The sequence below is a fragment of the Mycteria americana genome, chromosome 19 (assembly GCF_035582795.1).
Source record: "Mycteria americana isolate JAX WOST 10 ecotype Jacksonville Zoo and Gardens chromosome 19, USCA_MyAme_1.0, whole genome shotgun sequence".
In the NCBI taxonomy this organism is placed as follows: domain Eukaryota; kingdom Metazoa; phylum Chordata; class Aves; order Ciconiiformes; family Ciconiidae; genus Mycteria; species Mycteria americana.
Window position 1 is genome coordinate 8,073,267 of NC_134383.1, and position 21,627 is coordinate 8,094,893.

General features: G+C 59.1%; 1 protein-coding gene across 4 annotated transcripts; it reads right to left on the reverse strand.

Moving 5' to 3' along the window:
• Positions 1-24: 24 nt before the first annotated feature.
• ST3GAL4 (ST3 beta-galactoside alpha-2,3-sialyltransferase 4) lies at positions 25-21,308 on the reverse strand. 4 transcript variants are annotated; one of them, XM_075521228.1, is made up of 13 exons: positions 21,203-21,308; positions 11,191-11,260; positions 5,154-5,285; positions 4,538-4,616; positions 3,950-4,031; positions 3,315-3,395; positions 3,122-3,219; positions 2,696-2,756; positions 2,356-2,451; positions 2,074-2,263; positions 1,792-1,935; positions 1,505-1,648; positions 25-1,054 (listed from the first exon to the last, which is right to left on the reverse strand). In XM_075521228.1, exons 3-13 carry the CDS (start codon positions 5,184-5,186, stop codon positions 968-970), a joined length of 1,095 nt encoding a protein of 364 aa, XP_075377343.1. In that variant the 5' UTR covers positions 5,187-5,285; positions 11,191-11,260; positions 21,203-21,308; the 3' UTR covers positions 25-967. The 4 variants fall into 4 exon arrangements, with proteins under 4 accessions (XP_075377343.1, XP_075377342.1, XP_075377346.1 ...); XM_075521227.1 differs by lacking the exon at positions 5,154-5,285 and having other exon boundaries at positions 21,203-21,259; XM_075521231.1 differs by lacking the exon at positions 5,154-5,285 and having other exon boundaries at positions 26-1,054; positions 3,962-4,031.
• Positions 21,309-21,627: the final 319 nt, after the last annotated feature.

Here is a 21,627-nt window from a genome sequence, read left to right on the forward strand (position 1 = left end):
AGGACACAGGCCCAGGGATCTGGGCACGAGCGCCCAGCCCAGCCTCACCAGGACCTTTATTGGGTGCCGGCAGGAGCCCCCAACACCCCCACCCATGGGTCCCAGGGGACCCCCCCCACCCGGGGACCTTGCACCGGGGGGAAGGCACCGCTCAGCCCCCTTCTGGGGGGGGGACACCCCCCCAAACCCCCGTCCCCCTGGGGCCGAGCACCCCGCCGGCCCCCCCACCCAAGGCCACCCGTCACCAACACTAGTGGCGCGCGCAGCCCGGGGGAGGCTTCACGATAAATAAGCTTTTAAATTAATTAAATTAAACCACCCCCCAAAGGACAGCGGCCGACCCCGAGGCCAGGCACCCCAGGGTGTCCCCGCCCGGGGGGGCTGGGGGGACGAGCCCCCGCGCCAGCGCTAAGGCACGGGACAGGGCCGCCGAGTAACAGGAACATTAAAAAAAAAAAAAAAAAAAAAAGAGGGAAGGGGGAATTAAATATCGGGGGGGGGAACCAGGGCAGGGCCCCCAAAGGCTCCTGCTCCCCAGGGGGGGCCTGGGACCCCCAAGATCAGCCCCTCAGCGGGGCCCTCGTCCAAACGTGAGAGAATGAAGGGAAAGAGAAAGCCCAGGGCAAGGGCTCCTGCCCCCGCCCCCCCAGGCCCGCTGGGAGGGAGGACCCCCACCCCAAAAATCCCCTCCAGGTCCTCGGCAGCTTCAGTGTGTCGGTAGGAAAAGGCGCCGGCCGCGATGCCGCGGCACGGCCCCGCGGGGCTCCCTGCGCCCCCCCCAAATGCCCGGGGGGGCCACGGTCCAGCGCGGCCCCCGCGGCCCCAGCCCCGCTCGCTCCAAGAGTCCCAGGGCGACGTGGCGGCGGCGACGAGGACGCTGCTCTGCCCTCGCCCGGCTCCGGCCGTGCCGGCGCGGTGTCCCCCCCTCCGCGGCGGGGGACGCTGTCCCTGCGCAGCTCCGGTGGCCTCAGAAGTAGGTGAGGTTCTTGACGAGACCCAGCTCCAGCATCCGCTTGATGGCCACCGCCTCGTGCGAGACGTTGTGCTCCGACGCCTGCAGGACGGGGAGCGGGGGGTGACACCGGAGCCCAGCGAGGAGCGGCCACGCGTTTTCCTTCTGCCCCCTCCCACCTTGTCCACCCCACCAGCGTTGAGTTGACCCTGCACCTTCACCTGAAGTGAGGAGCCCCCCAAAAGGAGGGACAGGACCCCCCCTGCCCAAGCCCCCTGGGCGTGAGCCCTTCTGCTCGCACATAAACCAGATCCCACTCTCCACCGTGACCACAAAGATGTTGGGCTACAGGGAGAAGTTGGATGATGACCACCCAAAGGTGGACCTCAACGCCCATGGTGGAAGGGGAGCGAGGGGTGGCCACAGGGAGAACCTCCCGTGCCGCTCAGCATCACCCAACGGGGCAGGGCACGGCTCTCCTGGGCTGCGATCCCCCATGCAGGGGGGAAAAATTAGGGGTAACGTGGACAAAAAGCAGAGGTAGATACTCACTGCCATGGACTTGAGCGTGATCTGCTCGTAGTAGTGAATGGTCTGCTTCTTGTTGGCCGAATCGGGGTAGCCAAAGCCCGCGATGTGCACCAGGTCACAGAAGTGCAGCGCCAAGGTGATGGCCAACAACCCCGTGGTGGGCTTCTGGAAGGAGAGGGTGGAGGAGAAGATGTGCCAAGAGCCGTGTGGGCCTTCAGCGAGCTGCGCGGGGGTGGCCAGGGGGACCAGCGGGCAGGACATCACCCCTTGGTGGGGGGAGCAGGGCGCCAGCCATCCCCACCCCTTACCTGCTTGACCTTCCGCGGTTGCTTCATGGGGAGGTTAAGCAGTTTAGCAGCAGTTACTTCCATGTAATAAGGGTTGAGGATGCGCACGCGCTCCGGGTTGGCGTCCCAGATCAACGGGGGCTGTTTCCAAAACCCTTTCCGAACCTACGAGAGGATGGAGATGTCCGGTGGCATCCCAACAAGAGAGGCGGGTCCCCAGGGTGGGGTGGGATGGGATGAGGGTAGGCTTGGACCCCGGAGCAGTCAGGGAGGGGTTGGACCCAGTTCCCCCGCCACGCTCACCCTCTTCTTGTCGTTGAGGATGGCCTCCATCCACTGGAAGTCCATGGGTTTGAAGGGCACCAGCACCAGCAACGTGTCGGGGTTGTTCTCCGTCCTGGGGTTGAAGTGGGCCGACTCCGGGTAGAAGAGGCGCATGGTGGTCTTGGAGCCCACGTCCTGCTCGTAACCGTGGACTGGGGCGTTGTTCAGCCTTGGAGGGGGGACACGGGGACGTCACCGGTGTCAAGCCCGTGTGCAGGTGGCACTGGGGAGGGGTCAATGGGACGGGCCCAGGGCCGTTACCTGATCACAACGTCGTACGTGTTGATGGTCTCCCCCATGGAGCTGTTGCGGAGCCGGTGGCCGTTGCCGATCACCGCGCACCTCCGGCACTTCAGGCTGCCAGAGAAAAGCCCCATCTCAGCCAGACCTGCCCCAAACCCCAGGTGGTTTTAACTCCCAAGGGGGGTTTAACCCTGCGCTGTCCACCCTACAAAGCTTCCCACGCTCCGTCCACCGACCCTGGGTTGCAGAGGTTCATTCTGCCGTATCTTGGGCCCACAACGTGCGCATTTTCCCCCTCCCCAAGAGGGCAACGATGAAGAAGACGACGGAAGAGCCCCAAAACCCACCCCGGCGTTACCTCCGGATGCTCTCGGGCAGGGAGTAGTGGGTGATCGACAGCAAGCGCAGGAGGACGTCTTCTGCAAAGCAAGGGCGAGGGGAAGGTAAGCAAAGGCAGCTCCTGCCTGCTACGACGCCCTGGGTGCTGCCAGATCTCCTCCTGCCATTAATCCCAGCTCCCCCCCGATGCGGGCAGATAACCCTTGGCTGGGGCTTAGTAAAGCCTGGCCCACCCTAATCTCTTTTATAGGGACCACGTGCACCCAGGGCAAGTAGTTACGGACTGCAAAGTCTAGAAATCAAGCGAACAACTTGCTAGGGAAGAGGAAGAAAGAAAATAGTCGTCCCCCCCGCAAAAAAAAAAAAAAAAAAAAAAATCGACCCGCAGATGTTTTTAAGAAGCACAGACAGACAGAAACCCACGGCGAGCGCTGCCAAGGCTTACCGCTTCCTTTTGTGCCGTAGGGCAGCTCGTAGAGCGACGGCGTCTTCACCCAAAAATAGTCCTTCAGCTGCAAGAAGAGCGGGTGGTCCCTCGTGTAGCTGCCGAGGAGCAAAGGGCCGGTGAGACCGGGACGGGGGGAGGGCACGGGGAGGAGCTCCTGGCTCCCCCCTCCGCTCCCAACCCCGATACTCACTTCCCGATGAGCTGCGCCGCTTTCTTTTCCACCTCCCCGAGGGGACACGTCGTCTTGTTTTCTTGCACGGGGAAATAAAAGCTGTAAGGGAAGAGGTTTAAAAAAAAGAAAAAAAAAAAAAAAAAATGATGCCTGCTCCTCTGCATCCCCCTCCTGGCACTGGGGGCTCCGGCACCGCCGCGGTGGGATTCAAGCCGTGCTGGCAGCGCCAGGGATATCGCGGGCCAGATTTAAGGTCAGCTCTGCTTTGGGTATTTAACTGCTGGGCTTTCAGCCTCGCATCAGAAGAGGTCTCTCTTGCTCTGCTCATAGGCCTCACGCTCTCCGCTTTCCCCGTCTCCATCAGCGTTGCCGGGACTGGGAAGAGAGCGGGTTTTCCCTTCCTCCCGGGCTCAGAAAAACACCGGCATTTGCCGAAAACCTCGCAGAGCCTGACCGCCAACACACGCCGAGGGGGAACCTCATATCGTGTCCCCCCTCCGGCAGCAGCCGGGGACGGTGCCACCTCCCCAGACCCCCAGGACCCAGCGAGACGATGCTCCGGCATCCCTGCGCGGGACGGGCGGGAGGATACCACCTCCTGAGAGCAAAGAAAAGGGCGGGAGGTCCTTTAAACTTTAATAAAAGCCACTCACAGCTGTATGTACCTGTCTTCCCGGTAGATCGAGTACCAAACCATCACCAGAAACAGCGCCAGCACCCCAAGTATCTTCCCTCCTGCGTGCCCAGAGAGCAGGGGGAAAAGAAAAACACTGTCAAGCCCGTACCCGGGGTTTGGATAACGGGATGTTGGGGACCTGCAGCCCCCCCGGGACGTCCTGGTTAGATCCAGGATTGCGGAGCCGTCCCCGGCAAAGCCTGGCTGGCACGGTCCCCCTCCAAGATGGAGCCAGGTTGGTTTTGTCCCAGGTCCAAAAGCCACCGTGCCATTTCCTCCTGCCCACCTTGCGTCAAAGGCTGCACAAACAGATCCCTCTTTCCGGGTGCCTCCACCCTGTTTTTCTACCGCAAAGCCTGAGGGCTACCGGGCGCCTGACCCCAGAGGATCGAGGACCCCAAAATCACCCTCCCCGCCACGACTTCACCCAGGGTGCCCCAATACTCCATCACCCCACTGGAGCCGCAGCCAAATTTGGCCCCAAAGCCAAATTTCCAAATGCAAATCCCCCGGGACCCCCATCCCTGCTTGGAAAGAGGGAGCCAGGACCCCCCATGGGACTCACGAGACTTGTTGATCATTTTTATCAGCAGGAGAGGCATCAGGCGAGGGCCGGGGCTCTCATCGCGGCTGCCGCCTGTCACCTGGAGTGGGAAAAGAGGGAAAGGCATCGGATGAGGTCAAAACCCATCAGAGCCATCCCCGAAAACCCCGTGCAGGAGGCATCGCCCCCCCCGCTTGCCCCATCCCCACCTCTGGACGAGCGGGTGCAAGGGTTTCCCAAGGGATTTATTTCCATTTTAATTCACATTTCTCTGCTCCGCAGCCGCCAAAGGTTTGATTTATACAGAGTTTATAAAAGCCAGGCAAGCAGCCGCGGTTCCCGAGGAGCCTCGGCCGTCCAGGTTAAACGCCGAAATTCCAAAGGAGAAAAAAAAAAAAAAAATGAAGTAAAGAGGAAAACCAAGCTCCCGGTGGGGTTTCAACTGCAAAATCCTAAAGCGCCCAAATCGATGCCCGTGGCGAGGATTTGGGGGGAGGTTTTAAGCCCAGCCCTGGCTCAAGCATCCGACTGGCACCAGCCACCGCAGGTATGAAGCCAAACGTGCCGCCACCGCCGCCGAGCCGGGCAGAAAGGAGAGGAGCAGCCGAGCGGGATCAAAGCAAAAAGCATCACGTACTTGGGGAACCTCCAACACCTTCGATTCAACCATCCCGGCCCGGGGAAAGGGGGATGCCACAAGCTTAACGCAGGCACAAACGCCGGCCGGGGAAGCGGAGTGCCTTTTTTCTTCCTCCGAAACCTCTCGTTCCTGGAATAAGGCAGCAAAGAGCCGTGGTCGGAGCCACCCCGGGACCAGCCCAACCCCATCCTGTCGCGACACGGCAAGGGCGCAAAATTAACTTACCAGCCGGGCGAAGTTTTAGGGTACGCAGGAGACTTTGCTCCCCGATATAAACAGCTCCCCAAGGATGAATCCTACTCTAAGCCTGGCTCAGAGCTGGGCTTGGCTTTGCCACCCCGTAACCGAGCTGCTCCCCGCTCCGGACCAGCCACGTCTCGGAGGAGGAGAGGGCAAGGAGGTGTTAAATGCCCAGCCAAGAGGAAAGGTGCACACCTGGGCTGGGCGATGGAAATCCTGGACTGGAGGGCTTAGTCACCTTACTGGGGGGGGCACCCATCTCGGCACCCCACCCTGCCTAGCAAAGCGCCCTTAATACACCTGGCACCTGCCACCCCACGGGGCCACGTCCTCGCCCAGTCAGGAACGAGCCAAGAGCAGCGGCTTTTGGGGCAAAATACGTCTAGAAAGAGGTGAAACGGGACCAAAGATGGTCCCATGAGAGCCAGGCTCTTCCCTTTCTCATCACCGGCTCCTGGAAATTAAAAGGGCAGGAAGGGCAATTAATTAAAAAGGGCAGGAAGGGCAATTAAAAGGGAATTAAGGGCAATTAAACCGCGCTACGAGCAGCGGGACGGGATATGAAGCACAGAAAACTGTGTCTGTTTGACAGCAAAGCAGAGGGACGGGGATGGGGCCAGGCGAGGTGGTACCCTGGGAAAGCGCCCGTCTCCCCTGAGCCGCTTCTCCGCCATCAAACACGGATATAAACCCTTTCCTGGGGAATCTTGCCCGGGCTCAGCCCCGCCATTGCCCGGGGACCCCAGGATGGGGAAGCAAACCCCCCCCACCCCCCGATTTACACCCTGGCTCTCATCCTGCATCGGTATTTCTGGCTCCACGAGCCCCTCCTGGCTTGGGAAGGAAAGGGAAGATTAAACCCACGATTGCATCTTCAAGCAGGGATGAAGAGCTGGGGGGGTCTCGCCCCTTTATACGTTAACATTTGCTTGAAAAAAATAAAACTAGGGGAAGTAAAAAGCAGCTTGTGTTTTCTTGGGGGTTTTTTGCCCGGCAAAACTGGCCACAGAATTCCCCGAGGGGAAATCTGCCGCTGCAGCCGGAGGCTGGCAGTGCTCCATGGGGGCCTGAGCACCCCCATTTGCCCAGGGCTGGGGTGCTGCCGGGCATCGGGACCCGAATTTAGCACCAAATTCACCCCCAGCTCTCTCCTTCGGTGCCGTATCACCCAGCTAAGCTTCCCACCAAACGGGCTTCACCCCTCCCGCTGGCTTAAGACACTGGGAAAATCTGCTCTCACCCCCGGTGTTTGCTTTTACATACCAGCTTTTTTTTAAATTTTTTTTTTTTTTTATGGCTTTATGATCTTTTCCCAGGCTTGTACGCACAAGCTGGGCCTGATGCAAAACTTACCTCAGAGAAACACAGTTAATAACCCCGAGGAAAATGAACGTTGTTTAGCGAAGCATTCAGGGAACGCGGAGCTAAACAGAGCACAGCCAGGCTGCCCCCGCGCCCAGAATGAATTCAAGCTCCCCCCAGCCTTGTGCTACCAGATCCGCAGCCCAAACCAGAACGGCTGCTTAAAGCAGGAAGGTCGCGACACCCCGAGCCAGCTCCCTCCGTCCTCGTAGAGGTGGAGGGAGCGATGCTAAAGGCTCCTGCTGGTCCCCGCAGCGGCCCCGTCCCACCGCAGCATCCCCGTCCCACCGCAGCATCCCCGTCCCACCGCAGCATCCCCGTCCCACCGCAGCATCCCCGTCCCACCGCAGCATCCCCGTCCCACCGCAGCATCCCCGTCCCACCGCAGCGGCCCCGTCCCACCGCAGCGGCCCCGTCCCACCGCAGCGGCCCCGTCCCACCGCAGCGGCCCCGTCCCACCGCAGCATCCCCGTCCCACCGCAGCAGCCCCGTCCCACCGCAGCGGCCCCGTCCCACCGCAGCGGCCCCGTCCCACCGCAGCATCCCCGTCCCACCGCAGCGGCCCCGTCCCACCGCAGCAGCCCCGTCCCACCGCAGCAGCCCCGTCCCACCGCAGCGGCCCCCCGCTCCTCCTCCACGGCTTTCCCCACTGCAGCATCTCTCCGCTCCCGCCACCCCGGCAGCATCCCCGGCCGGCGGGGCGAGGTTCGGCGCTCGCCCCCTCTCACGGAAGGGATGCAGGCGTGCCTCGACCACCGCTCCCGCACGTTCGCTCCAAGGCATCGCCTTCCCCTGCCAAGCCTCGGAGCCGGGGGGAAAGTCCCGGGTGGATTCGGCTCCCCACGCTTGGAAGAAGCAACCAAAAAAGCCCCTCACTTTGATGTCTGAGCAGCACGCCTCCAAAGCAGCCCCCGGCTGAATATTATCACTGCATATATATGACTTAAAAGCCCTGCCGCCACCCGGTCTTCGCAGCCAGGTCTCCCCTTCCCCAGCCTGGCATTACAGGAAAAGTCCCATCCCCGGCATGCTGCGAAGCTCCTCGCCGAGTTTCCCCGTCTCCCTCGGATCCGGAGCAGGGTTTTGCCTCCCAATTTCACCGTGTCCCGGGAAAGCCCCCGGGAGATGCCAGCAATGACCGCAGGACCGACCCCGCTGCTGCGTGGGTGACTCGGAGGAGCCCATCCCTGTATCTCCACCCCTGTGTCTCCATCCTTCCCCATCTCCCCCCACGGCCTCGACAGCTCCGGCCGGATCCAGCATCTCCGGATTTAAGTCACGTCAATCCACAAAGCGGCAGCGGGCATCGGCCAAGCTGCTCCCAGCCCCACATTTGGGGGGGCGAAAAAAAAAAAAAAAGAAAATGTATTTAAAGTCATGGCGCAAGCACAAAGGTGGGGGGTGATTATAAATCCCCCCACCCCATCCCAGCGCGGGCGGGCGGTGATGCCAGCCACCCGCTGCCATCCCGGCAAAGCGTCCCCGGACCGACAGGCCACACAGCAAAAGCTCTTGGTACTTTTACGTTTCCATGGTAACCCATGGATGGGGAAAACGAAGCGTGACACCAGGCGAGGACACCTCTCCCATGCTCCCACCATCCCGTCCCGCACATCCGTGGGGCACGGAGCTGCCCGCTGCCCGGTCCAGCTGCCCCGGGCGAGAAGGATGCTCGTCGGAAAACGAGCATCTCCGACGGTTCACCCCAAAAAACCATGCATTTATTTTTAACTGGAGCAGAGCTGGATTTGAAGGGATCACGCCTGAGGAAGGGATGCACCGGCAATCCCTAGGGATTCACTCCCGGCAGTGGGAACCGAAGGGAGACGGACAGACAGACGGCCGGGACAGCACAGACCCCTTCGACCCCAGCCGGACCATCGTCTCTCCTGAGCCTTCAAGGCACGCGGGGACCAGCAGGACGGATCCTGCGCTCCATTTTGAGGACAACCACCAGGATCGACCCCCACGGAAGCAGTTCACAGCCCCGGGATCTTCCAAGCCCCCATCCCACGGGTTTTCTCCACGCGGTAGGGCTGGGATTGCCAGAGGAGCCTGGCAGATGCCGGCTTACCCCCCACGCCGGCTCGGCCACATCCTGCCTCGGCAAAAGCATCGCGTGCCGGAGCCTGAACGCGACATGGGAGGCGGCCGGGGGCGATCCTCCGGGGAAACGATCCGGCCAACTCAAGGCGCTGCCTGGGCTTGGCAGAGCATCAAAGGTACCCAAATCCTCAGCCTGGCATCCCAAAGCTTCCTCGCCCCGGCTGCTGCGAGCTCCAGGTGCTGGGGGATTTTTTTTTTTTTTTTTTTTCCCAAGCTGGGAAGGAAACAGAGACCCACAGCGGGGAGAAAAACCTCGTGGGATTGCAAACGACCACGGTCGCAAGTCCAAAAGGCAGCAGGGTCTGGATGCGATCCCCCCCCCCGCCAAGGGACGCTGCGGTGGGATGGGGATGCTGTGGGGAGGGGAGGAGGGATGCTGCGGTGGGATGGGGGTGCTGGGGGGGGACCAGGGATGCTGCGGGTCCCAGAAAATGGGACCAGAAAGCCAGAAAATGGCAGGGCGGAGCAATTGCAAGAGCACGACCTGGAAGCGCAGCGGGCCAGGGGACGCAGGAGGTCACTAGGATGCGGCACTGCAAAAGTCAAGCCCGTTCGACAGCGGACGTGGCCCCGTCGAGGGCACAGAGAGCCAGCCCACACCGCCGATACCCACGTTTATCCTATTTTAAGAGCCCTGCAAGTCACTTTAAAGGAATCTTAATTGTTTCTTAATAGGAGAGGCAGAGTTGTTTCTTTAGCCGGTGGTATCCTAGGCATATAATAACCCAGCCAAAGATTTATGATAGGGGAAAAAACCCCCCTCGTTGGCCTGTAAGCCTTAACAACACGTTTACCTGTGACAAGGGTGCAATTTTAGAGGCAGCAACAGCAAATAAGCTCAGGTAGGACAAGTATTTCCACAGCAGCAGGTCCCCAGAATAAATCCGGGCTGCTCCTGCCTTTCCACAGCACTGGTGTTTTTAATGCGCTCGGGAGCTGAAACCCGATTCAGGCCGGCGCTGCCACCATCCTCTCCTCTCCCACTATTTTTTTTTTTTTTAATCCTTGCAGCAGGAAAAACACAGGGATGGGACCCGAATCCCTTCGTACGGCCCCAAATGCCAGCTCCGTGGGTATACCCGAGCATCCCATGCCTCTGGGGTAACCCCATGCTACCGAAGGAGCTACACGGCTCCTCCTCGGTGTGTTAGGCTGTATTATATAGGTTTAATCACTCTTTTTCCATTTAAAAAAATAAAAAAGTCCCTTTTTGCCGGATGTGGCTCGCTATAACCCAGCGGATATAGCTGAGCTGCCGGAGGAGAGCTGTGCGGGGACAACCCCACGCTAACGAGACGAGCGACGATTTTATACCCGTGGGATTTCATCGCCGAGCCTCGAGAGCCCCCGGTGCGGGGCCGGCCGCCCCCTCCTCCTACCTGCCCCAGCCGGTCCCCGTTTGCCGCCACCGTCACCTCGTTGCCATGTTTACTCGCCGGCACCTCCATCCTCGGGGACTGCCCAGAGACGCAGGCGGCAACAGCGAGAGCGGCTTCGGCAACGCGGCTTTGCACCTGCGCTTCGGTCTAACCCCCCCAAAAAAAGCAGCCGAAAGGGGAAGGCAGCAATCTTGGGGTGCAGGCAGGGTGAAGGCAGCCTTGCCCCGCTGCCTGCTCCCCCGGGACAGCGGGGATGCGAACAGCCCGGGGAGGTGAAAAACGAAACCGTCGAGGTGCTCCAGCCCGTCTCCAACCCAAACCCGAGCAACGACCGGATTCAACCCCAGCTCTCCGGGGAAATTAAGGGATCTCAAGCCCCAGGACTAAGTCATCCCGCAGGCAGCTACCATCCCCAGGGGCTTTTGACGACGGGGATCCCCTTTTGGGGGCTCAAAAGCCGCCTGCCCAGTCGCCGTCCCCTTCGCAAGGCTCCAAGTGCCACCTTAACCCCACCCGCCACGGCAGCCCCGCGGTTTCCCTGCCGTTTCCTCCATGCCTCCTGTTTTGCGCTGGCGAAGGGGCCAGTTTTGGGCTCACGTAACCCCCAGGGCAACCTCACCCTCGAGCTCAAGTCCTCCAGCCCCAAAACCTCCGGGGTGAAGCAGCCGTACGGATTTACCCCCCCTGCCCCTACACCGGTGAGCTTGCGCACCTCCCCTGCTCTCTTCTCGCGTGTTAAGGTCCACGGAGAAAAATATCCGGAAAATAACCCGCTCCATCGCTTTGCACCCCCAGCATCGCCTCGATGCTCCGTTAACCCCGTCAGCCACGCCGGGAGGGGGATGCTCGTCTCGGGGAGACCTTTTCCAGCATCCCCGGCAGCGGGAAAGGCTGAAGCTGGTCCCCATCAGGGCACAAGAAGCCGGCGGGAGGTCACAGCTACTTACGGTCCGTCGTCTTGGTCCAAGCAGAGCAGGCAGGAGCTCGGCGGGATCTACAGGGCCATCCTCTCTTCCCCTGGCAAAGGGAAAAGGGAGAACATCCTTAGGGCCACGGCTGCGGGCAGCGGGCGAGGCATGCTTTGCTTGGCAGCCATCCACCTTCGGAGGACCCAGCGGATCCCTACTGATCCCCACCCAGGGCAGCTCCAAGCACCGAGGGGGGAACCAGCCCCGGGGGACCAGCAGAAGGGCCCCGGTGAGCCATCACGTGTCGCAGAGGACGCGCGCGGTCTCCGCAAAGCCACCCACCTCCTCCAGCACCGGCAGCACCCGGGGCCGGGCTTCCAGCTGCTTTTAAGGAGGAGACGCGGCCGTTCAGAGCCCAGACCTCGCCACAGGTTCCCCCAACGCCTCGTGGCCTTTCCCACCGAAATCCCCTTCCATGACTCACTCGGATTTTTAGGAAGCGGGTGATGCCCTTTCCCAGGGAAAGGGGGATGCAGCCCTGCTCATCCTGGGACGCTCCGCAGCTCTCCTGCCTTCCCGCGTGGAGGATGCTCCTTAATCCTACATCTCTAGCATCTCTTCCCCCAAAACTTTTCAAATTACGCATCCTCGCCCAGCGCTGTAACGTCTTTACGATTTGGGGAAGGAAAAACCCTGCCGAGGAGCTGCCGTGCACGGAAACCCTTCTGCCCCGCTGCTTCTCACAGAAAAGCCTCTCTGCAAGGACAGCCGCTCTGCATCCGCATTAATTCCCCCAGCTAACGAGCAGCGAGGTGGGGTGAAGGGGGAAGACGAGCCAGCCCATTGCTATCTCAGCCAGGAGCCAGCTTTGCTCTTCCCTCCGTGCCGCTGGGATGGATGGGGGACGGTGGGAGTCATAATTCTCCCCAAAAAACCATGAGGAACAACCTCAGCCCAGTTCGGCGGGAAGGAAGGGCAAAGCAGATGGGGAAGGGCGGCCTGGACAGGACCAGGAAGGTGCTCTCCGCAAGGTGCTTGAGGCCAGGCAGAGAAGATGCTTCCGAGGGGAAACTCTGAAGGGCAGGAGGTTTCCTTACCGCTCCCCATCTCCTCCAGCTGGGAAAAGCGAAGGTGAGAGATGCTGGGAGCCACCAAGCCGGTGCAAGCCTTCCCCAAGGCACGCTTCGCTCTTAATACCCCGTTAATTTTAACAAAGAGGGTATGTCCCCGTGCAAGGAAACCACCGAGCATCTCTGAGATGCTTTCTCCTATCATCAAGGCTGGGAACTTCTCCCCAGGGACGAGGCTTTCCACAGACGCCCTGGGAGGACAGGGGATGGCTCCGCATCTTCGCTCTCCAGCCAAAGCAGCTCTGCTTTCTCCTGCCTCCACCATTTGCTGGGGGGAGCAACTAAACCAGAGGGCTTGGGGCAATCAACAGCCAAACCAGATGCACTTGGTTGGGACCCCAACCCCAAAAAATTCACCGTCCTGCAGCAGGGTCTTTCCAGCAGCCCTGAATCCACCGGAGCATCCACCATCGCCGCTGACAAGGAGCCTTTTTATTTAGAGCGGTGAATTATAGGATTCGCTAACGAGGTTAAACTCTCCCCGGGGAGCTCCTGCTAAAGCACTTCATGGCGCAGCATCGGCCCCTGCCTGTTCGGATGATGATGAGGATGCTCCGAGCTGCCTGGGGGTGGGCAGGGGATGCCTCCTTCCCCACAGCATCCCCCCGGGAGGATGCTGCAGCCCCGGATCCGCCGGCGACCGCGATCCCTCGGAGCACGTGGGCCCTGCCGGGGAGGATCCGAGGTCTTGCCCGAAGCTGGTCTTTCCAGCTCGACTGGAAGAGCTGGGAGCCGGGTGGCTGCCGGTCTCCCCAGGATTGTTTTCCAGCCTCCCGAGCAGTCTCCCCACCATCAGCCGATGCAATCGCCTCTTCCCAGCCCAAGGTCCAGAAAAAAACCCACGGCGGTTCAGGCGTCCGCCGGGTCGAGAGCCGCCGTCTCCAGCGCTCGCCGCGGGCGGCTCAACCCATCTGGCAGCTGATCCCGGCAGGAAATGAACGTCCCGTATCCCAGAGCCCTCAAAAACCCCTAAACAAGCAGAATTTTGCTCCTTTTCCTCCCCAGGCTCCCAGCTAACACCGCCTGCCTCAGTTTCCCCTCCTGCCTACCAGCCTGCAGTTAAATTACGATTTCTAATTTGGGGCGGGGGGGGGGGGGCAGAAGGCACCTCGCGCTCGCTCCCCGACGTCTCCCCTCCGGGATGCTCGTGGCTTCGGGCAGAAGAAAACAAAAACCCAACAGCCGCGTCCCTTCCCCTATTAAGGATCAGTCCTTTGAGGGGCTCAGCCCCGCTGCGGGAGCATCCCTGGGGGCACGGGCATTTTCGGGACTTGCAGAGGCAAGAGGGGACACGTGCAAGGCAGGGACGAGCCACCGGATCCCTCCCACCCATCATCCTCCCCATCGAGGACCGGACCCCCCGGGGGCTGTTAAAAAAGAGGAAGGGGGAGATGGAGACGGCGTTTCTCCTCCTTCCACCAGCCAGACCTGAAGCAAGGCAGCCGTCCATCCATCCGTCTGTCTGCGCTCCATCGCCGGCGCCAGTCTCCCTCGGTTAAAATTACCTCCCGAGGGGGGAGAGAGCAAAAGCCGGGCTGGGAGGGGAATAAAATCCAGGTGAGCTCATCCTCCTCCTCCTCCGGAGAAAACGTCTCTACTTGGCATGAGCGAGGTGTTTCCAAGCCCGGCACATCCCTCACGTCACCCCGATCGCTATCGCCCCAGGACCAGGAGCTTATTCATTCGGCCGGTATTTAGCGGGAGATGTTCCAGCTGTTTCCTGACCACGCTTTGGCCAAGCCAAAGGTGTAATTCCAGTGTGGGATGCGATTTTTTGATAGAGGTTTCCCTGCCGATCCTCACCCCAGCATCCCGGGGGATGCTCCCTGGCCAGGAGAGCACGGAAGAGCCAGCAGAACCCCCATCCTCCACCCTAACTGGGTTTTTTATTAAATTAGTAATCTATTAAATTTATGAAATTATTTTATCAAAAATAAAATAATTCAATAACCCTATTTCTATTAAATCCCCAAGAACGGGAGGAAAAGCAAGGCTGCCCAGCCAAGCCGGATTATCCGAAGCTGCGACCGACCTAAAAATAAACGACCGCTATTTAAGGATGAGCCTCCCGTGATAAAAACCTCCCTAAATAAAATAAAAAGAAAGAAATAGACATGAGAAATTGCTGCTGTTTGCAAGCTGGGGTGTTTAGCATCACCCATCAGACCAAAAAAAAGCCTATTTTGGGTTTATTTCTTAGCAAAACTCTGTGCTTCCAAGGGAAGAGCATCCCCGGCCTTAAAGCCGCTGATTTACAGACACCCCATGCATTTAGGCGAGCCAGGCAAATGAATAATTAAGACTTAAATATGTGTTTGCATAATACAGATAATCTGACAATTTAACTTGTAAATTAAGCAGTGAATTTGTTAATTAGGTAGCAAAGGGGCCTGGGAAGCCCCAGCTCCACGGCAGAGGCTGAAGGACCATAAGGATGCCAAAGGATGCTAAAGCCGAATTTGCCGGGGGCCGCAGGGGCTTGGCAGCGTCGGGGCAGGTTTTATCCTCCCCTAACACGGTGCCGGGGCACCAAACCCTTGCGTTCACCCATATTTTTCTTGCAAAAGCCTCCCCAGCTCCTCCAGCCCTTCACCGGGAGCTGCCTGTACCTTCCCACCCCGCCTGCACCAGCCAGCAAGGGCTGCCATCACCTCGCGATAGGAAAAAAAAAAAGGGGCAGAGGTAATATTTTTGAGGACAAATAGCTGGGGTTTTTTTGTTGTCGCATAAATAGAGTGCTTTGAAAGCCGGGCTCTTGGCCACCCTCGGCTCCCCCCACCCCAAATACCAGATCTCGCTACCCAGACGCGGCCTGGGAGGGAAACCTGTTGAGCCCATATCTGCACGAACAGACGGCTCTTTGTCTTTTTTTTTTTTTTTTCTTCTATTTTTTTGTTTTGAAGCGGCGCTGGTTATCATACAGGGACGGGGACAAGGACTTCCCACCCCTTGGCGTGGTTCCTGAGGTCTTGTTTTCCACTTTAACCCCGCACGGGGAAGGCAGCATCACATTTAACCCCTAAAGCCCGGCGTTCCCCTTCATTTTTGACACCATCCCACACCCTGCTCCTCCTTCAGTCCTGCCTCCCCCCAATCCACTCGCATCCCCTCTCTCTGCATTTTTTCCCCCCTTATTTCTCACTTTTCACTCCATTTTTCCCCACGATGCCTCGGCGGTCTCCTCCATTCCCAACCCAGGCGGGTCCGGATCCATCCTCGTGCCATAAAATCCCACCCCACAAACCCCACACCGAGGGGGTCGGACGAGCCCGATGGCCACGGAGCTGCCGGGACGGGGTTTTAATACCCGGACAGGGGTGTTTTATTACCCGCCGTGGGGATGCTCGGCTGGCAGCGTGCACACAGCATCGGCAAAGCCCCAGAGCAGCAGCTTTGCAGCGTTAAAGCATCCTCAACTCTTGCTCGGCGCTGTCCTGCCTCAGTTTCCCCATTTTGGGGCTCAGGGAAGCTCTGCGTGGTCGGCAGCGTGGGCAGGGGATGCAGCAGGGATTCCAGCCCAGCTCATATATATATATATATATTTATTTTTAAAAGGAAATTAAAAAACCACCTGATGGAAATGTCGCAAGCAGCTCAAAACCTGACACAGGATCTGACCTGGGGCTCCGGCTTGTGCAAGACCTGACCTCAGGCTGCCGGCATCACGCTCTGGTTAAAAAAATCGAGGCTCTGCTGGCTCAGGCCGGCCGGATATCGGGATGCCAAATCCGTCCGGGAAAACTTCGGCAAGGCTGCCGGCGAGCTGGGGGAGACATTTTGCAAGGGGAAGAGCCGAAGCGGGAACGGCATCTGGAAGCGATCGGAGGCGAGGAGCCTCTCCCAGGCGCAGTGGGGAATTCCAACAGCGTGAGCTCAGGTTAGAGCCTCCTTCACAGATTCAGGATTTAAAAAAAAAAAAAAAAAAACGAAACCAACAAACAAGCTTCAGCATATATATTTTTAAACCTGCAAATAACGAAGGAAAGGAAGCCAGCTCCCTGCTCAGTCCTACCTGGATGCGGCTTTGTCATTTAGGTTGATTCTGATTTGCAATAAAAAAAACCAAAACAAAAACTAAGGAAAAGGAGAAATCTCTTCATAGATTTGTTGATATAATTTTGCAGGCGTGGTGTCGGGAGGAGAGTCCTCCTCCGCCGCTGCATCGTTTAGAACAGCCTTGTCTGCGTGACGATGCACCCCGGCACCACGCATCCCAGGGCACCGCTGCATCCCACCTCCGAGCATCCCTCCCCGGCACCAGCTGCATCCCACAACGGTCCTCGAGCGGCAGCAGCTCAGCAAACCCAGGAGCATCCTCGGGACGGCATCGAAGAGCCGGCGGAGGATGCCACCCTAGCTTAGACGGAGCGGTCCTCCGCAAGGGACCGATGCAATGGGGAGCCCTCGGCCCCCTCCAGCCATCCCTGAGCCTGTGGGACAGGGACCAGAGCACCCACAGAATCACAGAATCACAGAATCCTATAGGTTGGAAAAGACCTTTAAGATCATCGAGTCCAACCGTAAACCTAACACTGCCAAGACCACCCACGGGTGGTCAAACCCACCCGCGTTGGACACCCCGGTAAAGCACGTACCATGCGGGGATGGTGACACCCAAACCGGTGGCACGGTCAGGCTGCCTGCCAATGCCCCCCTGCACCTCTGCCGTGCCCTTTCGCGCGGCCAGCACGTAAATACACGCCTTAAAACCAAAAATACCCGACCACACGTTAACACCTACATCGATATTATATAAATAACTTGCCCGTAATTAATATAAACCACCTGCACGGCAGCTTGTGTGCTCAAGAAGTCCCAAGCATCCCGCTGAAGCCATGCCAGCAAACCTACACCCCGTCCCTCTTTGTGCCAGAGCAATTTGTCGCAGGGCAGGATCCACAGGGGACACGCAGAATCCGGCCCCGTCCGCCAGCACCTACCAAATCCTGCTGCCCCAAAATCACCGCTTTGGCCCCATCACGCACCGAACGCCCCGAAGCAAGCGCTCGCCCGCCTCCTTCCCACCTCCATCGCTCCCACCCACCTTCCCGGCAGCCCGGCGGTCACCATCCTGCACGGATCCACGGCACGGCGGAGCCAGACCAGCCAGGAGCAGCGTCTGCCGGCGATGCCGGCACCGCAGCTCAGCGGTCTCCGGCAGACGGCAAAACACATCCTGGAGAGGAGCTGCAGCCCGCGCCAGCCCGAAACCACTCCGAGCATCCGCCAGTCCGAAGCAAAACCGGGATGGAGGGGGGCTCCTTCTCCAGTTTCGTCTTCCCCGACGGCCAAATCCCTTTTTCCTTCCTGCAAAGAAACTTTCCGACCCAACCCCGGTCACATGCAAAGGGTCAGCAGCTGGAAACAAAAGTGATTAGCAAGATCTGGGCTTTTTGGTTTTTTCCCCCCTCTCTTCCCTCCCAAGAAGATGCAGGATTTTCCTCGAAAAAGCTCAGTAAACACAAGGATCGCAGCTGGAGGACGGAGAAGCCACCGGTGTCCAAGCACGAGAGGAAGGCAAGGGGAGGTTAAAAAGAAACAGCAAAAAAAGAGAACCAGAAGTTGCAAAGAGCAGTGTGAAATAGTCAAATCATTTCCTTTCCTCTCTGCAAAATCAACACCGCTCGTGTGTCCCCGACAACAACCCGAAGTGTCCCCGACGGCGTCGTACGAGGGTCACCGGCCCCAGCCCGGTGGCCCCAGCCTGGGACGGGGAGAGCGGGATGGGGTCCCCATAGGGATGCGGGCGAAGCCGGGATGCCAGCCTCTGCGGGAGGAGAACCACATCCCTGCTCCTTATGCAGCCGTTGTGCTACGCCCAGAGAAAACAACCACAAGGGGGAAAAAAAAAAAATAAAATGAATTATTTTTTTAAAAAAGCACGATAGGAAAAGCTCTTGAGAAGAAGAGTCCCAGCCCGAACCAGCTCTGAAATACTCAGGACTAAAGCAACGGGACCGTCGCCTTATACAAGTGAATAAGCAACAGGATATGTGGGATTTAGAGATATTGCCAAATAATTAGTTTTAATTAGTGGGATTCAATCTGAGAATCGCTGCTGGCCAAAACCCCCCAAAAACAGGCACGTGGAGAGCCCCAGCCTCGCCGGGGCTGGGCTTGGCATTCCCACGTCCTGCAGCCTGGCATCCACCTCTGGTGTTGGTTGCAAGCAGGTGGATGACACAAGCTACAAAAATCCAGGCTTGGAGACCTAAGTATGGTTGTTCCAGAGTTTAAAATGGACTTAAATGGATGTTTGCACTCCACGGGTGGGTTTGCACTCCATGGGTGGGCTAGAGACCAGGAGGATGTTCCGGTCACCATCACGGTCCCAGCTCTGGAAGACACCCTACTCACAGATCTCCATGGTGGTCATCCCTTAAAATTAGTGTCGACAGACAGTTCCTCCTCTTATATTTACATCTGCAGAGCCCTTAGCCCGTACCCTCATGGGATTCGGTGCCTTGCCATAGCAGTTGCTATTAAATCACGGCCCAGAGCTGGAGGAACGAGCAGCCCTCTAATGATGCAGATAATTAAGCACAGGGGTTGGGGAGAGTCCAGCAAAGCGTGCTGACCCCATCCTATAGCTTATAAGGATGTTAGGAGTTCATTATAGGTTGGACATGTCGTTAGGAGCCAGGGTAGGAAGAGGAGACCTCACGCCTGCAGGACAGCCAGCACCGGAGCTGGAAGCGGGCATCTCCTGGGATGAGTCCACCTTCGAGTCCTCTGCTCAAGATCCCGGCTCTTGCCAGGCTGGGATCCGGCACGTGCTACGGAGAGCTGCGATGCAAAGCCAAGCAACGCAACGGGAAGCGCAGTTGCAAGGCAACACGGCAAGGTGCAATGCAAGTTGGCCGCAGCCACCGGTCCCAGCGCGTCCCCCCGCACGGCTGATCCCCGACCCCAAAGCTCCAGACCAACAGCAGCGACCAGCGGGGACCTGCTCCAGCCCCTTCGCCGAGCAAAGGGAAAAGGTTCTCTGCGCACACTTAAAATCACCAGCTCCGTCACCAATCTGGGGGTTCTGCCCTGCCTGGGGCGTCCGTCCCGTGCCGGATGGACTACGCAGCCGTTGTGCTACGCCCAGAGAAAACAACCACAAGGGGGGAAAAAAAAAAAATAAAATGAATTATTTTTTTAAAAAAGCACGATAGGAAAAGCTCTTGAGAAGAAGAGTCCCAGCCCGAACCAGCTCTGAAATACTCAGGACTAAAGCAACGGGACCGTCGCCTTATACAAGTGAATAAGCAACAGGATATGTGGGATTTAGAGATATTGCCAAATAATTAGTTTTAATTAGTGGGATTCAATCTGAGAATCGCTGCCGGCCGAAACCCCGCACTGCCCTGCCGCTCGCCATGGAAAGCCTGAGCTGGCTTTCGCCCTCTGCTCCGCCGCCGGCCTCTTCATCTCCGAGAGCGGTCGGAGGGAGAGCCTGGCAGAGAAGACGGGCAAATTTAGCAGGGCTTCCCCAAAAACTCTGCCGCAAGACTTTAATTAGCTCATCTCACTAAGAGATGGGGACCGGAGTCGCCGAGCAGCCCGGCACCAACCCACCGGGCATCAGGACTGCGTGGGCATCGCTCTATTAACCCGATGGGGAAAGACGCATCCCATGCCCCATGTCCAAGCTGAGGAGCACAAAAATGCCCCCGGGGGAAGATTTTCCTTTGTTCTCCGCTCCCCAGAACAATAAAACCCCATCGGCTCACCCTGCGAAAGAGCTGACATTGAAAGATCAAGGGGGGAAGAGTCCGGCTGGTCCTTCTTCTGCCGTCTCGGGGCAAGTGGCCTCATCTCCCCCCGGGAATGAGCCCATCCCATGGGAGAAGAGGGCACGCAATGGGGTGGGATGGGATTTATCAGTATCCTGCACCAGGATGCCCGGATCCTGCTCCCGGCAGCTCTGTCCACACCAGGATCGGTCCCTCCTACCCCTTTGGGATCACCAGGCTACCGGAGCGCGCCCGTCAACCGGTCAGAGGATGCTCGGGCATGGGGGGAAGAAAAAAAAAAAAAGCTCAGACCACTTAAATAAATCATCCTCAGCCCGTGCCGCTGCGAGAGCGATACCGTCCAGAGCCGCACACGGGGCACGTCCTCCCCTCCCCAGGGCCTCCGGGAGGATCTTCCCTTCCTCACGCCAGCGCCCGGGCATTCACATCGCACACAGCCATCGAAACGAGCCCCCCGCACGCTAGCGGAAGATGCCAGAAACTCTCTTGCCGGGGGTCTCAGGGTGGGTTCGCCTTCCTTAGGGGTGGCCGTGGGCAGGAACGGTGCCGAAGGCCGGTTTTTTCCCGGCGAGACGCAGGGGTTTTGTTTTGCCGGGGATCGGGCGGCAGCAGCCGGAAGGGCATCGCAAGAGCGGGGGGCTTCCCTCTCGCCGCTGCCCGCGCACGCTTCGCCACCTGGAAATTCAACCCCGCTCAGGCACTGATTAATGACATTAATTAGAATAATAATTAAAAAGCAACAACAACAAAAAAAAAACCCAACCCAACCCAGCAGAAATAAAGCAGCTTGCTCACTTTCGGGTGTGTCGCGCTCGCCAGGGCATCGATGCCGTGGGGCGGGAAGCATCGCTGGGGGTCCAAGCTTGGGTTAACGAGGGGGGTCCTCCCCTACCCCCAATTTGCACAGCCCCCCCCCCCTCTCCCCCCGCAAACCCTGCCTGGGAGCTGCAAAGCAGGCAGCGCTGCCTGTTCTGCCGCCCTCCCAGCACGGACCCGCCCCCCCCCCAAAATACAAAAGCTACCGGAGTTTTGCTCGCCCCCCCCCCCCCTTTTATTTTTTTTGCTCAACCCCACCGGCTCGCAAAGCCGCTTTGCAGCTGGATTTCTAGGGGAGACACGGACACGGGGGGGGGGGGGGGAAGGGACACGGGGGACCCCCCCCCGCTGCTGCAGACTCACCATGGGGCGGGCGCGGGGGGCCGCGGCGGGGGGCGGCGGGAGGATGCGGGGGGGACCCGGTGCGGGATGCCGGAGCCAGCCCGGGGATGGGCGGGCGGGGAGCGGGCACGCTTGCGCACACAGCCGGGATGGGAGGGAGGGAGGAGGGAGGAGGGAGGGAGAGGAAGAGCATCCCGGGAGCTGGAAGCACCCCTGTCCCCCCCCACTCCATCCCCCGGCAGTGGAGAGGTGCGGGAGGACAACCACCGCCCCCCCCCCCCCGCCATGCCCAGCGGACCCCCCAAAAATCACAGCGCTGGGGGCAGCCCCCTCCCCAGCAAACTTAGGGTGGGCTCGGCCCCCCCCTTGATACAAATCTCCCCAAAACCCACCCCAAAATGAGCAGCTCACAGCAAATTTTTATTTTTTTTTGGGGGGGGGGGGCA

Bases quoted from the DNA above. Each gene is read 5' to 3' on its own strand.
- ST3GAL4 (XM_075521228.1), bottom strand. From the start codon at position 5,186: ATGGTTGAATCGAAGGTGTTGGAGGTTCCCCAA. The intron at 4,032-4,537 runs GTGAGTCCCATG...CTGGGCACGCAG, and splicing joins AAAAATGATCAACAAGTCTC to GAGGGAAGATACTTGGGGTG. The intron at 1,936-2,073 runs GTGAGCGTGGCG...ATCCTCTCGTAG, and splicing joins TCCTCAACGACAAGAAGAGG to GTTCGGAAAGGGTTTTGGAA.